Source organism: Carcharhinus amblyrhynchos, chromosome 1 (assembly GCF_965287045.1).
Source record: "Carcharhinus amblyrhynchos chromosome 1, sCarAmb.v2.hapA, whole genome shotgun sequence".
Classification (NCBI taxonomy): Eukaryota; Metazoa; Chordata; class Chondrichthyes; order Carcharhiniformes; family Carcharhinidae; genus Carcharhinus; species Carcharhinus amblyrhynchos.
In genome coordinates, this window is record NC_137324.1 from 159,198,075 (window position 1) to 159,210,966 (window position 12,892).

Genomic DNA, 12,892 nt, shown 5'->3' on the forward strand with positions numbered 1-12,892 from the left:
ACATTCTATACAAGCTCATGTCTCCCCTACTGTCATGGGGAGCGGCTTGAAGCATTTCACATCCGTGCCAGCCCCGGGCGCTCACTCACAGAGCCCGCGTTACATTTGACTGTACAGCCGTTGCAGAGACTTGTTATATTCTAATCGAAAAACTCCGGGGGTGTGTTCGGGGTTGGGGGCGGTGGGGGGGGGGGGGTGCGGTGCTGGCTTGGGAATTTCTTACCTTGGATGTCTCTCGGAGGACAACATGTTACCGTGTGAATTGTGGGTGGCAATGTTAAATAAACCCTCTCCCCGTCCGCAATGCTAACATCCCAACTCATTGGAAACGGTGGACGCACCGCCACACAAGACGGTGAAGATGAAACGGGCAGATAGTAGCAACCCCACTCCCCCCACTCTCCCGACCCCCCCTCTTCCCTGTCCCCTCCGCCCCAGATGAGAAAATGAGCTGTGTGTGTGCGTGTGTGTGTGACTGAGAGCAAACCTTCGCCGCTTTCTCGTCCCCGCTGCTTTCGCCGCCAGCACCAACACAATTACTGGGATCAACAGAGAACTGCCCGTGACTGACTCCCGCCGCCACATATAATACGTGTTACAGAGGCACTGAGTGTGTGTGGGTGAGGTGAGAGGGGGAAACACCCCTGAAGATATCCCTCGGGGTGTACCGTGTATCCAAACAAGCACTCCCCCCTCCTTCCACACACACACACGTTAGTGTAGATGTCTGGCACTGCATCAAGTGTTGCAATGCAAAGTGATGTAGCGCTTTCTGATCATGTACAGTGAGATTTCGATATGATTCGAACTAAATAGCACTCTGGGCTGGCGGGAGATGTGCCAAAAGACTGTGCATACCCCCAGTTAAAAAAATATTTGCATAACTGTTGCGATTTCATCTCTATAGCAGTCTGCTGCACGCGTGTAGGATTTCTGTTAATGTATCATACAGGGTTGCTGTAGTGAATTAACTCACACGTACATACACATTTTGTACACCATTCAGCGCAAAATGATAGCGGGTGGGGGGGTTAAAATCGCAGGACAAGGATGCCCTTTTGTGTGGGGATGTGCTGCGATCTGATCTGATTAGTATGGGCACCTGTACGAGTGTAGCCCACTAACTCTGGTGGGCAAGTGGAGAGAGGCTGGCATCGTTACCCAAGCCTGCCAGGCGGGAGGGAGGGAGGGAAGGGAGGAGGGGGGAGAGGCTGGGCTGAGTGGCCCGCCCCGCTGTACCCCCCTCATTGGTCGGCCCCGGGGTCTGACGCACAGCCCTTTTGTGCCAATGGGAGGGGGGCCTGGCTTAGACCGGCAGCCCATTGGCTGGCTGGAAGAGGGCGCTACGCAAAAGCAGAGCCCTGGAGCTGAGAGAGCTGCAATCTATCAGCAGCAGAGAGAGAGAAAGAGAGAGAGGGAGAGGAGGGACTGGGGACCACTGCGGCGGGCAAAGTGGAGTGGGAGGAGAGGGAGAGATAGAGAGAGAGAAAAAAAAGTCAGCAGCAGCAGCAGCAGGCAAGTAGGGAGAGAAGGGGAAGAGAAATCTATTGAGAAAATAATTCGGTGATATCCCAGATTCAAAGGGGGGGGGGGGGTCAACTGTCCCCCCAGAAAGTGCATTCAATCAGAAACTGTTGTTTAGACGGAAGATATGGACAGCCGCTATGTCAAAGGAGTTGATACCAAGCCAAAACCCCCGGGGATCTCCTCACCCAGGGCCACTGCTGAATAGGGAGCGATCAAAGCCAGCCACTCACTCTATCAAGACAAGACAGAAGTTGGAGCCAGGGCTGCCATGAGGTCGCTCCTTGGAACTGCTTGCTGCGGATAAATGTAACGGAAGACTCAACGTGGGGCGAACTCCGGAATTATTTGTTTCCTTTATATATATTTGAGTGTTGTTGTGTGTGTTTGGAGAGAGAGGGAGAGAGAGAATTGAGATCGGACTGGAGAAGGAGGGAGGGTGGAGATGGTCCCCTTTTTGCTGCTCTGCATGCTGCTGGAGCGGGTAGCCTGCCAGATCCGCTACTCGGTGCCCGAGGAGCAGGAGCATGGCACCTTCGTGGGGAATATCGCCGAGGATTTGGGGCTGGACGTGACCAAGCTGGCGGCGCGCCGCTTCCAGACGGTGGCCAGCTCCCGCTCGCCGCACCTGGAGGTCAACCTGGAGAACGGGGTGCTGTTCGTCAACGAGAAAATCGACCGGGAGCAGCTGTGCCGCCAGAGCCCCAGCTGCCTGCTGCACCTGGAGGTCTTCCTGGAGAACCCGCTGGAACTTTTCCGGGTGGAGATCGAGGTGGTGGACATCAACGACAACCCGCCCGGCTTCCCGGAGGCCGACCTGACGGTGGAGATCTCGGAGAGCGCCTCGGCCGGCACCCGCCTGCCGCTGGAGAGCGCCTTCGACCCGGACGTGGGCAGCAACTCGCTCCGCACCTACCAGATCACCCCCAACAGCTACTTCCAGCTGGACGTGCAGACCCAAGGGGACGGCAACAAGTTCGCCGAGCTGGTGCTGGACAAAGCCCTGGACCGGGAGCAGCAGGCGGTGCACCGGTACGTGCTGACGGCGGTGGACGGCGGGCTGCCCCAGCGCACCGGCACCGCTCTGCTCACCATCAGGGTGCTGGACTCCAACGACAACGTGCCCGTCTTCGAGCAGTCCGTCTACACGGTCAGCCTGGCCGAGAACGCCCCCCTGGGCACCCTCCTGATCCAGCTCAACGCCACCGACCGCGACCAGGGCAAGAACGGCGAGGTGGTCTACAGCTTCAGCAACCACGTCTCGCCCCGGGTCAAGGAGCTGTTCGCCGTGGAGCCCCGCAGCGGCTGGCTGGAGGTGAAGGGGGCCATCGACTACGAGGAGAGCAGCCTGCACCAGCTCTACGTGCAGGCGAAGGACCTGGGACCCAACGCGGTGCCGGCTCACTGCAAAGTGCTGGTCAAAGTCACCGACGTGAACGACAACGCCCCGGAGATCAGCTTCAGCACCGTGTCGGACTCGGTGAACGAGAGCGCGGCCCCCGGCACGGTGGTGGCCCTGCTCAGCGTGACCGACCGCGACTCGGGCGAGAACGGGCAGCTGCAGTGCGAGATCCTGGGACAGGTCCCTTTCAAGCTCAAGTCCTCCTTCAAGAACTACTACACGGTGGTGACGGACGGGCCGCTGGACCGGGAGCTGAGCGACTCCTACACCATCACCATCCTGGCCAAAGACAAGGGCTCCCCGCCGCTGGCCTCCAGCAAGTCCATCAAGGTGCAGGTGGCGGACGAGAACGACAACGCGCCCCGCTTCTCCCAGCCCTCCTACGATGTCCATGTCACCGAAAACAACGTGCCGGGGGCTTATATTTACGCGGTGACCGCGGTGGACCCCGATGTGGGGCAGAATGCCTACATCTCTTACTCCATATTGGAGTGTGATATCCAGGGGATGTCTGTCTTCACCTATGTCTCCATCAACTCCGAGAACGGGTACCTCTACGCCCTGCGCTCCTTCGACTATGAGCAGCTCAAGGAGTTCAGCTTCACGGTGCAGGCCAGGGACTCCGGGAGCCCGGCTCTGAGCAGCAACACCACCATCAACATCATCATCGTGGACCAGAACGACAACGCTCCCTCCATCGTGTCCCCGGTGGCCAGGAACGGCAGCGCCAAAGAGATCGTGCCCCGCAGCGCCGAGCCGGGCTACCTGGTGGCCAGGTTGGTGGCGGTGGACGCCGACGACGGCGACAACGCCCGCCTCACCTTCTACATCGCCCAGGGCAACGAGCTGGGGCTCTTCCGCATGGACTGGAGGAGCGGGGAGCTCAAGACCGCCCGGCGTCTGCCCAGCACCAAGAAGGAGCCCGGCGCCCCTTACCAGCTCCTCATTGAGGTGAGAGACCACGGGCAGCCGCCCCTCTCCGCCACCGCCACCATCCTGGTGATGGTGGTGGACAGCGCCGTGGATCGCCAGGGGGAGCGGGGCAACCGGGCCGGCCACCCCAGGGACAACTCGCTGGATTTGACCCTGATCCTCATCATCGCCCTGGGCTCGGTGTCCTTCGTCTTCCTCCTGGCCATGATCATGTTGGCCATCCGCTGCCAGAAGGACAAGAAGCTCAACATCTACAGCTGCCTGGCGGGCGAGTGCTGCGCCTGTTGCAGGCAGGCGAGGAACAGGAAGAAGAAGCTCAGCAAGTCGGACATCATGCTGGTGCAGACCACCAACACCAACGCGGCCCAGGTCTCGGTGGAGGACGGCAGCTTTGGGCACCACAGCCAGAATTACTGTTACCAGGTGTGCCTGACCCCGGAGTCGGCCAAAACGGATCTCATGTTCTTGAAACCCTGTAGCCCGGCCCGGAGTACGGATGCTGACCACAACCCCTGTGGGGCCATCATAACTGGATACACGGACCAGCAGCCCGACATCATTTCCAATGGGAGTATATTATCAAACGAGGTAAGATGCTGCAATTGCGCCCACACCCCTCTCTATCTTGTGGCCCTACTCAACAGATTCCCTCCCATTTGACCCATCCTTACACACTCTCCTTACACTTTTTTGTTTAAACACAAGCCTTCACTTTCTCCCTGTCTTACATATTCAGGTCTATTAACTCTGGCTTGTCCCCTCACTTGAGGTTGTCGCTGAGTGGATTTCACTGAGAGCCAGGGCGTGTGATGAAATGCCGCTTTAGCACTTTGCCAGGGAGGAGAGGTTATCCCCAACATTAAGCTTCCAGAGAGAGCTCCACCGAACCGTCAATGTTTGAGACTTTCAGACACACTGCGGTAGAAGGGAAAGGATGTCAGGGTGATGCGCCATGAGAATTCACTAAACATTCTTAGAAGCAGACTGAAAATGTCCCACTCCATGGCGGGGGGGGGGGGGGGGGGGGGAGGCGGAATAACTACTTGTGCCTTTAAAATGTTATTCGGTCTTGGTTCTTTGCCAGTTGGAGCTTTGAAATATCCTTCAATTCTTCAATTGCACAATCATCGCGAGTTCCAATGTCATATTAGGAACAGTAATTACATTCCCTCATCACAGGGATACCTTCAAGTAAAACGGCGTGCGTTAGCCAGAATTTTCCCTCCTGTTAACAGGGCTTCACGCATTTATTGTCTGTCTCGTAAGTCAGGGTGGTATTGACTTGACGTTTGACTCTTTTCCAGACGAAACATCAACGGACCGAACTGAGTTTCCTTGTGGATAGACCCCGTCGAGTTAACAGGTAGGAAAAGCTCACTCGAACTGGGAAAGCCAGCCCTGATTTACACTTGTTTGGCTCATTTGGATCTGAATATCGGGCGCTAACGTTGACCATTTCTCTCTCTTTTTCTCTGTGTGTGTCTATGTGTCTCCCTCCCCAGTTCTGCTTTCCAGGAGGCGGATATAGTGAGCTCGAAGGACAGTGGGCACGGGGATAGCGAGCAGGGGGATAGTGATCACGATGCCACCAATCGAGCTCATAACTCTGGTAAGTGCGGCCCCAGTGCCTTTTCCATCGTGTGCCCCAGTCTGTTTTGTGTGTGTGTGTGTGTGTGTGTGTGTGTGGAGGAGGTGGGCGATGCGTGGCATCTCGCATCGCCTCACACAAAACATACCAAAGCAGAGCACCCCCCCCACCCCACCGCCCCCCCATCCCCCGGCTTCCCTTCTTCTAGTGTTTAATTCACGCTCCTCTGTGCTGTGAGGTTTTCTCAGTCATTCACGGAAGTGTTAATGTGTCTGAGTGAATGGGCATGTCAGCACATCATGCTGATGTGAGTATTGGATTAAGAATAACGTGTAGTTAACGCAGCGGCTCTCGAATTTCACCCGTGGTGTGTGTTTCATGCACATTTACGGTTGAGTCACGGACTTTCAAAGAACTGTGTGATGCACTGTTGAGCGAGATGGAGGAAGTGGCGTGTTGTTATTTACTGCTGGTCGCGTCGCGCCGAATCCTGTTTCTTTGTGACATATACTGAGTACAAGCTGCCCTGGAGGAAGCCATTCTCAATCTAATTTTCCCTCCCTCTTTTTAGTTTGGTTGGTTTCCTGGGTTGCTTTTATCCAACCCGACGTCCACTGTTCATTATGGAAAACACGTTTGGCACCAGTAGCCGCTCAATGGGCCTCTTTATTTTTCCTCTCTCTCTCTGCCCTTAATGAATATGCAATGTTAAATGAGTCTTCCAGGACTCGCATTTGTCTCCATCATTCCCCCGCTTGTTGTTTGGACGTGATGGAATTTGGAAAGAAGTGATAGCGGCGGGGTCAGCGAATTGAAAAGGACACAAAGCAGTGGTCTCTGCCAGATGTCTCACACCAGCTTTTACTAGCTGGGAGAGGGGGAGGATTAACTGGTTTCGCGTGTCCCTGCTTCATAAACTTCTCAACCCCTTTTTGATCTGCAATTTTCCACCAACCCTGCGGATTGAATCTTTTTGGAAAAAAAATAATTACAGGAAATCACTGCTGTATTTAATGCATCTCCACTGTCTGGTGGCCTTTCTGTCACAATCTGTTATACAGGTGCCCTTTGCACATGTTTTAGAGCGGTGTAAGTGGCTCAGGTCAGTGGTAATCAGGATAACAGCGTTGGATTTGGTCCACGAGTCCTTTCTGTTAAAAATAAGCGCCAGCTCTGTACCTCATCCTTTTGCTGCTGGCTTTCGAAACGGTAGAGTGTTTTTTTTTAAATACACTCACATCACGGAAGATGGCAGCAATGCAAAACTTATCAGACTCTGCAGGGCCCCCTTTTTGCATTACATTTTCAGAAGTGGAAATTATTGCTCAGGGTAACAAACTAGATGGGATATCTTTTCAGCCAGTTATTGGAAATAACAGTCCGACCTGCAGCGACGAGTATAATGCCACTCAACTCGGTCAGTGAAGCACACGCCTGTGTTTCCCATTGACTGGTCAAATCTTGAATCGCTGCCAGTGAATCCGTGTCATTTAACAAGTAACTCTGGAATTCGGATCAAAAAAAGATTGCTTGTAACCGGATTCAGAGGCTAATGAATTGTTTCATTTCACCACGAGGCAGTATAGGATCGTGCGTAGAAATCTCGTAATAATTCCAAGTGTGCGTTTGTTTAAACTCTTACCTGTTTAAATGCGTTATATTCCGTGCAGTGTTGAACAACTGGAGTAGAGTTGCAACACCACCCCTTTAAGCTGGGTAACCGCCATAAGTGATGGCGGGGATTGCATTTGTCCCAGTGTATGCGGTTCCATTTAGCGAGTTTGTCTGCAAAAGTGCATTGGCCCATTTCATTCAACTGTTGTACAATATCTTCCCTTGTATGTTAAAATGACCTGTTACTTTGAAACCAGTTCTCCATCTAATGCAATGCTATTGCTTGGAATGATTCTTCCTGTTGGCGATGGTGCATTTGTGTGATGGGATTTAAAAGAATCCACTTCAACAAAGAATATTTAACGAGTCTTGTCCCTCAATGCGATTGATTTCTGGTTCAGTTCCCGGGGATCGTCTCACAAACACAAAAAAAAAGATGAGGACAGCTATCCAAGCTTTTTTCGGTGTGTTTGTTTCCGTGGATGTTGGCGCTAAACCTTCAATGAATGACAACAACCGTTCGTTTTCGCATGAAAGATACCAATGCCCCAAGCAAAGGCTGGGGAATTAGCAGGCTTCGTCAAGAAAGTGGGCTTTAAAAATGAGAGGGGACTCTTAGAAGGAGAAAAGGAGGTTGGGAGGCAGAGGGGCTAAAAGGGAGAATTCCAGAGAATTGGAACCTATAGCAGAAGGCCCAAGCGCCATTGTGGGGCAGGGGGTGAGGGCTGCTTCAGGGGACAAGATACCAAAATAGGCCTGAGTTGCATCATTACTCACAATTCAGGTAGTATACCAGGAACTAGTCTGTGCGATAATAGGGGACTATTCAACTTCCAAAGTGAAAGATGATTAAATCATAAGACTAAGTCACATGAATTTGGTGTGTTTTACCCTGAGCTCACAATAAAAATGAGCCTGCAGTTCCCTGGGATTATCTTATAATTAAAGCATTATTTACAGAGTCCTCCAAATGGTCAGGTCAGGGAAGGGAAGGTCAGGGGGTGTATCATCTAAGTCTTGGATACATTCCTGGAATAGTTGCCATGTACATGGTATCGACAGTATGTGATAGCATGGAGAAGGGAAATTCCCCAACAATAACTTCAGGGCAAGCAACGAGCTTCCAATAATCCAGCACAAGCTTTTGGCCAGTCACCTCCCGGGTAATGCGGCTTTGTATCTTGTAGCCGAGAGATCATCGCCTCTTTTAAAAAGGAGGAACTAAGGTTGCTCAACCTGGTTTAACTCTCCATTCACCTCAAGAAGAGGGAAACCCCTCGAAAGCTAGTGAGTTTACTATCAAATAAATCGGTTAGACTTAAAGCTGGTGTTGTCAGACTTTTTACTGTGTTTACCCCAGTCCAACGTCGGCATATCCACATCACAACCTGGTTTAACCATGACCCAGGCAGTGATTGGCAAACATAGCAAAGGAATGGACCTTTGCATTTCCATTGGTCCACAGGCTTCAACCACAGTGAAGGGAAAAAGGCGCATAGTTGGACAAAGTGTCCTTGGTACTGATTGGAAAGTTATACTTGGGAAATCCCTGTGTTCAGATCGCCCATCCATCCAAATCCGAGAGTCGTGCTGGTTAGGTGCGTTAGTCATGCTAAATTCTTCCTCAGTGTACTGGAACAGGTGCCGGAGTGTGGCGATTAGGAAATTTTCACAGTAACTTCATTGCAGTGTTAATGTAAGCCTACTTGTGACTAACAAATAAAACTAAAAAATACTTAATTTAAATGCCCAAAATGTCCTTGATCTTGTAGAACTGAAAGGGGGGTTTGTTAAAATGGTACGTCCCCCTCAAAATAATGCTTTGGAATATCAGAATCAACTAATATCCTTGGAAAAACATTGGACAAACTTTTGCTACATATTCTTGTCCATAACGAACATATGCAAGCAAATGCCGCAGTAGGACTTGCAAGATTTGCATTCTTTGTTGAAATTCAAGAAAAGCTAGTCTAAGGAGTTGTATTTCAGTGAGCGGAGGAATATAGTACCGGTAGATTGCATATGGCATCAAAAAACTCAATGTTTCCTGTGTCTCTCATACAAAACATTAAAAGCATTTAAAAACGTTCACTTAAAATGGAAGACAAAGTGATTCATGTTTTTTCGAATAGCACTTATAATAAAAGCAAAATGCTGCGGGTGATGGAATCTGAAACAAAAAGACAGAAAATGCTGGAAAACCTCAACAGGTCTGACAGCATCAATGGGGAAAAGATAGAGCCAACGTTTCGAGTCTAGATGACCCTTCGTCAGAGCCAGCTGGCTCGATTCTCTCCCCACAGATGATGTGAGCACTTGTAATAGTCCCATTCCCTCAATGTTGGCTTAGTTCTTACATTATTGCTTCAGTGAAATGCAGAAACTCATGGAGATAGGGGCATCTGATGGAGTGTGGAATATAATAGAAGAGAAAGTCTCAGAAGCTTTATATTCCTGGAGGAAGAAAGATTGAGAACATGTTTAACCCTCCAGATGTGAGCCATCTCTGTTGCATTTTCACGAATGTATTTCGGTGGGTTTATAAACGTAATAGTTGAAAGCATTGTTGCGTTCTCCCAAAGCATTTAAATCGACTAAAGGACTATCCCCTTCAAGGAGAAGGCAGACATAGATTGAAATTGAAGCCAGGAACTTAAAAGGAATGTTAACTCAACAAAAAAAAGAAACCCCACCAGGATGTAAGTCTCAGGGGATAAGAAGAATCATGTCAGCTTTGACCTGAAATTAGGGGGAGGGGTACACGCCTGACAAGGTGAATGTTCTGACTTCAACTGGTAATGGATACTAGGAAGAATTGCTTTAAGATGGGGCAATGAATGTTTAACCAGGAAAGACACCTTGTCAAAATTAGGGAACTGGTCGTGGGTGATTGTGACAACAGTCACGAAGTGGACATAGGCGACAGACTCCCCCCTGCGCCCCCCCCCCCCCCCACACACACACATACACACACCTCCTTCATTCAAAACTGCCCAGAGACATCCTCACAAGACTTATCAAATGCTCATGACTTGGTAGAATAGGCAGCCCCCCCCCCCCCCCCCCCCGCCCCCAAGGACTTGAGCCCCGCTGCGATTAGTTTTCAGAACATATAAATCTAAAAACAAGTGTTTGTCTAATTTAACAAAGAGTGGCCATTTGTCAGCCTCACACAAAGGGACTGAGCCCCAGCGAGCGGGCTCCTGCAGCGAGTTGGAACACTTAGTAGCAAATGTCATCCCTAGCTCGTGTTTTATGTATCAAGCCGACGATGAAATGCATAATACCGTCCAAGCCACCACTGAAATAAAACCGGAATCACAACGGCTAAGCCATGCCCCCAAGTCGGAGCGACCAAGACCCCCTACACGTTCTTTTTGAATGTGGTCCAAAAAGAAAGCCCCGGTTTGCTGGTGATCCGGTTTCCAGTTCACGTCCGCAGTCTGTAACAGCTCACTGATCAGTAATTTGCTTTCAGATTTCTGCAGAGCAATTACTGATGTAGGAGTGTGATCGAAGCCTTGTATTTGCATCGCGCCAGTTTCTTTAATTTAACATATAGATATTAAAAAAAAGTAATTTCGAAGTGAGATGAAATGCAGTGATAACAGCCTCCTTTCCTCCCTCGCCGCGTTATTTAACCGCTCACTAACACTCTGGATAACGTTATGTGGCGCAAAGCCCATCAGATAAAATAAAGAGCGGTGGATGACCGAATTACCATTCCAAGTGCTAGTTTGTTTCAACTTAAGGATCTCGAGAATGGCTTTTATTGCCATTGATTCCAACTTCCCCCCACCCACCCTTTGAACAAGCGCAGTCCATGTTGGCAAAACAGAGAGTTTATTTTTTCTAAAGAGTTAACCATCAGCTGGATTAGATTTGCGAGTTGTGCATGTCGACGTGTGTAGTTGATATCAGTTGCTTTTTTCGTGTGGTGGCTCCCGCTGTGTGCCAAACGGTCAGGACAATCTCTCGGGTCATGCCGGAGCGAATGCTGTGCCGGGTTTGGTCCATGTTCGTCTGTGATATGCAGAAGCTGCAAAGGGGCGCTGTCTGGTTAAGCATGCCCGGTGCAACCCTGCCTCGCTCAATCTGTGTTAACATAGCTCCCCAGTTTGCCTCGCCGGCGCTACCAATAAAGCCTGTGTCGACAGACCCAGTGGAAAACACACTGGCCTCCGACTGTATATGAAAGAAAACACTTTCGTATTTACATAGACAGGCGCTGCCAATAGAACATGCAGTAACAAGCACACGTCAATAGCAGCTGCCTCGGTGTCAAGCAGAACCGAGAAGTGTTTCTCCACATAGACTAAATCAATTAACCACACTGATCCCCAGAATGAGCAATGGTTCAAATTGTCCTGTTTCTGGTACCGATTGTAATAGCGAACGCTAATAATAATGATCAGATTTCACGTCAAAATGGTCAGCTGCTGAGATTTGATGTTTTTACCATTTGGCTTATGCCGAGGACATAGGATGGACCATATGCCTGAAGTGAAAAGAGAACCATCCAGTGATGTCAGGTATTTGCCTCAAGAACCCCAGAGGACGAGTAAACCTAAACCACTTGTGGTTTATTTTTCTTTCCATAAACCATCTAATCCCATCTGCACTGCGTGTTGACTTGACTTCATGAGTTTATTTAAGTTTTTCTTAAAGACATAATGCTTTTCTCTGTGGGGACCACCCGTCAAAGAGAACTGTTGCCCTGTTCCGTGACACAGAATTTTGCTGTAACACATTCATAGAATATAGTGACTTTAATATGCTGGCAGGTGATGATAACGCAGACGAGCAAACAGAGTGTTTTGTAACAGTAATTTACAAGAAATAGATCTTGTTGAAAATAATCAATCTGCACAAGGAGGTTGATATATGAAATTTTCTTCTGTGCACCATTTGAGAAAACTAATTATCAATAATCATTACAAATAGAAACACAGAAACCAGAAACAGGGGTAGGCCATTCGGCCCTTCCAGCCTGTTCCTCCACTCATTTTGATCATGGCTGATCATCGAATTCAATATGCTGATTCCCCTTTCCTCCCACATGACTTGATCCTTTTAGCCCTAAGAGTAATGTCTAATATATTGGCCAAACTTGTTGTGCCTTCTGGAGTTTTAGCTCTTCACATTTTGCTATTCCTCTTCAAGCTCTCAGATGTGGTGATTGTGATGTATTATGCACCTAGAGTGATTGGTAGTTGTATGTTTAGAGGATTCAATCCGTGTTCCACACATTCATCATCCTCTGGGTGAAGAAATTTCTCCTCACCTTAGTTCTAAAAAGCTTACCCCTTATCCTCAAACTATGACCCCTAGTTCTGAAACAAGGACCCCCAATTCTGGATGTGTGATGTAAAGTAAAATAATCTCAAAGATTTGGCTCGCTTCCTTCAAAACACGATAGTCATGTTTGAAATGCTTTCATAATATTAATATATGAAACCATTGTAATTTCAATTGATTTTCTAAGATCCATGTTTTGTTGGCTGGATGTAGATTTATATGCCTATTTATTTCTCATTAAAGCACTGTACCTTATTTCTTTGCTTGAATACACATCTCTTAAATAAAAACAGGCCTCCAATCATTTTAATAGCCAGGGGAGCTTAATAACAACAAAACCAGGTTTGGCATAATAATTTTAGTACCAACACTACCATTGCAATTTTAATCCCTTGCTGCTTTGTTCCTGTCTTCACTCTTTTCGATCATAAGTTTTCCTGCTTTCATTTTTTTTCTACTCTCCTGCAGTGGAAGCACTCAGTTACATATGGGTCAGCTTGGTGAACAAGTATGCTTTGAATACAAGCAAGCTG

At 49.2% G+C, this 12,892-nt stretch overlaps 1 protein-coding gene across 4 annotated transcripts in view; it reads left to right on the forward strand.

Moving 5' to 3' along the window:
• The first annotated feature begins 1,860 nt into the window (after positions 1-1,860).
• The window catches only part of pcdh10a (protocadherin 10a), a 57,910-nt gene continuing 46,878 nt past the window's right edge, over positions 1,861-12,892 (forward strand). For all 4 annotated transcript variants that reach the window (XM_080194502.1, XM_080194512.1, XM_080194520.1 and 1 more), the window contains exons 1-3: positions 1,861-4,447; positions 5,164-5,222; positions 5,362-5,468. In XM_080194502.1, coding sequence (XP_080050628.1) covers positions 1,970-4,447; positions 5,164-5,222; positions 5,362-5,468 — 2,644 coding nt within the window. In that variant the 5' untranslated portion in view covers positions 1,861-1,969. The remainder of the gene's footprint in view (positions 4,448-5,163; positions 5,223-5,361; positions 5,469-12,892) is intronic.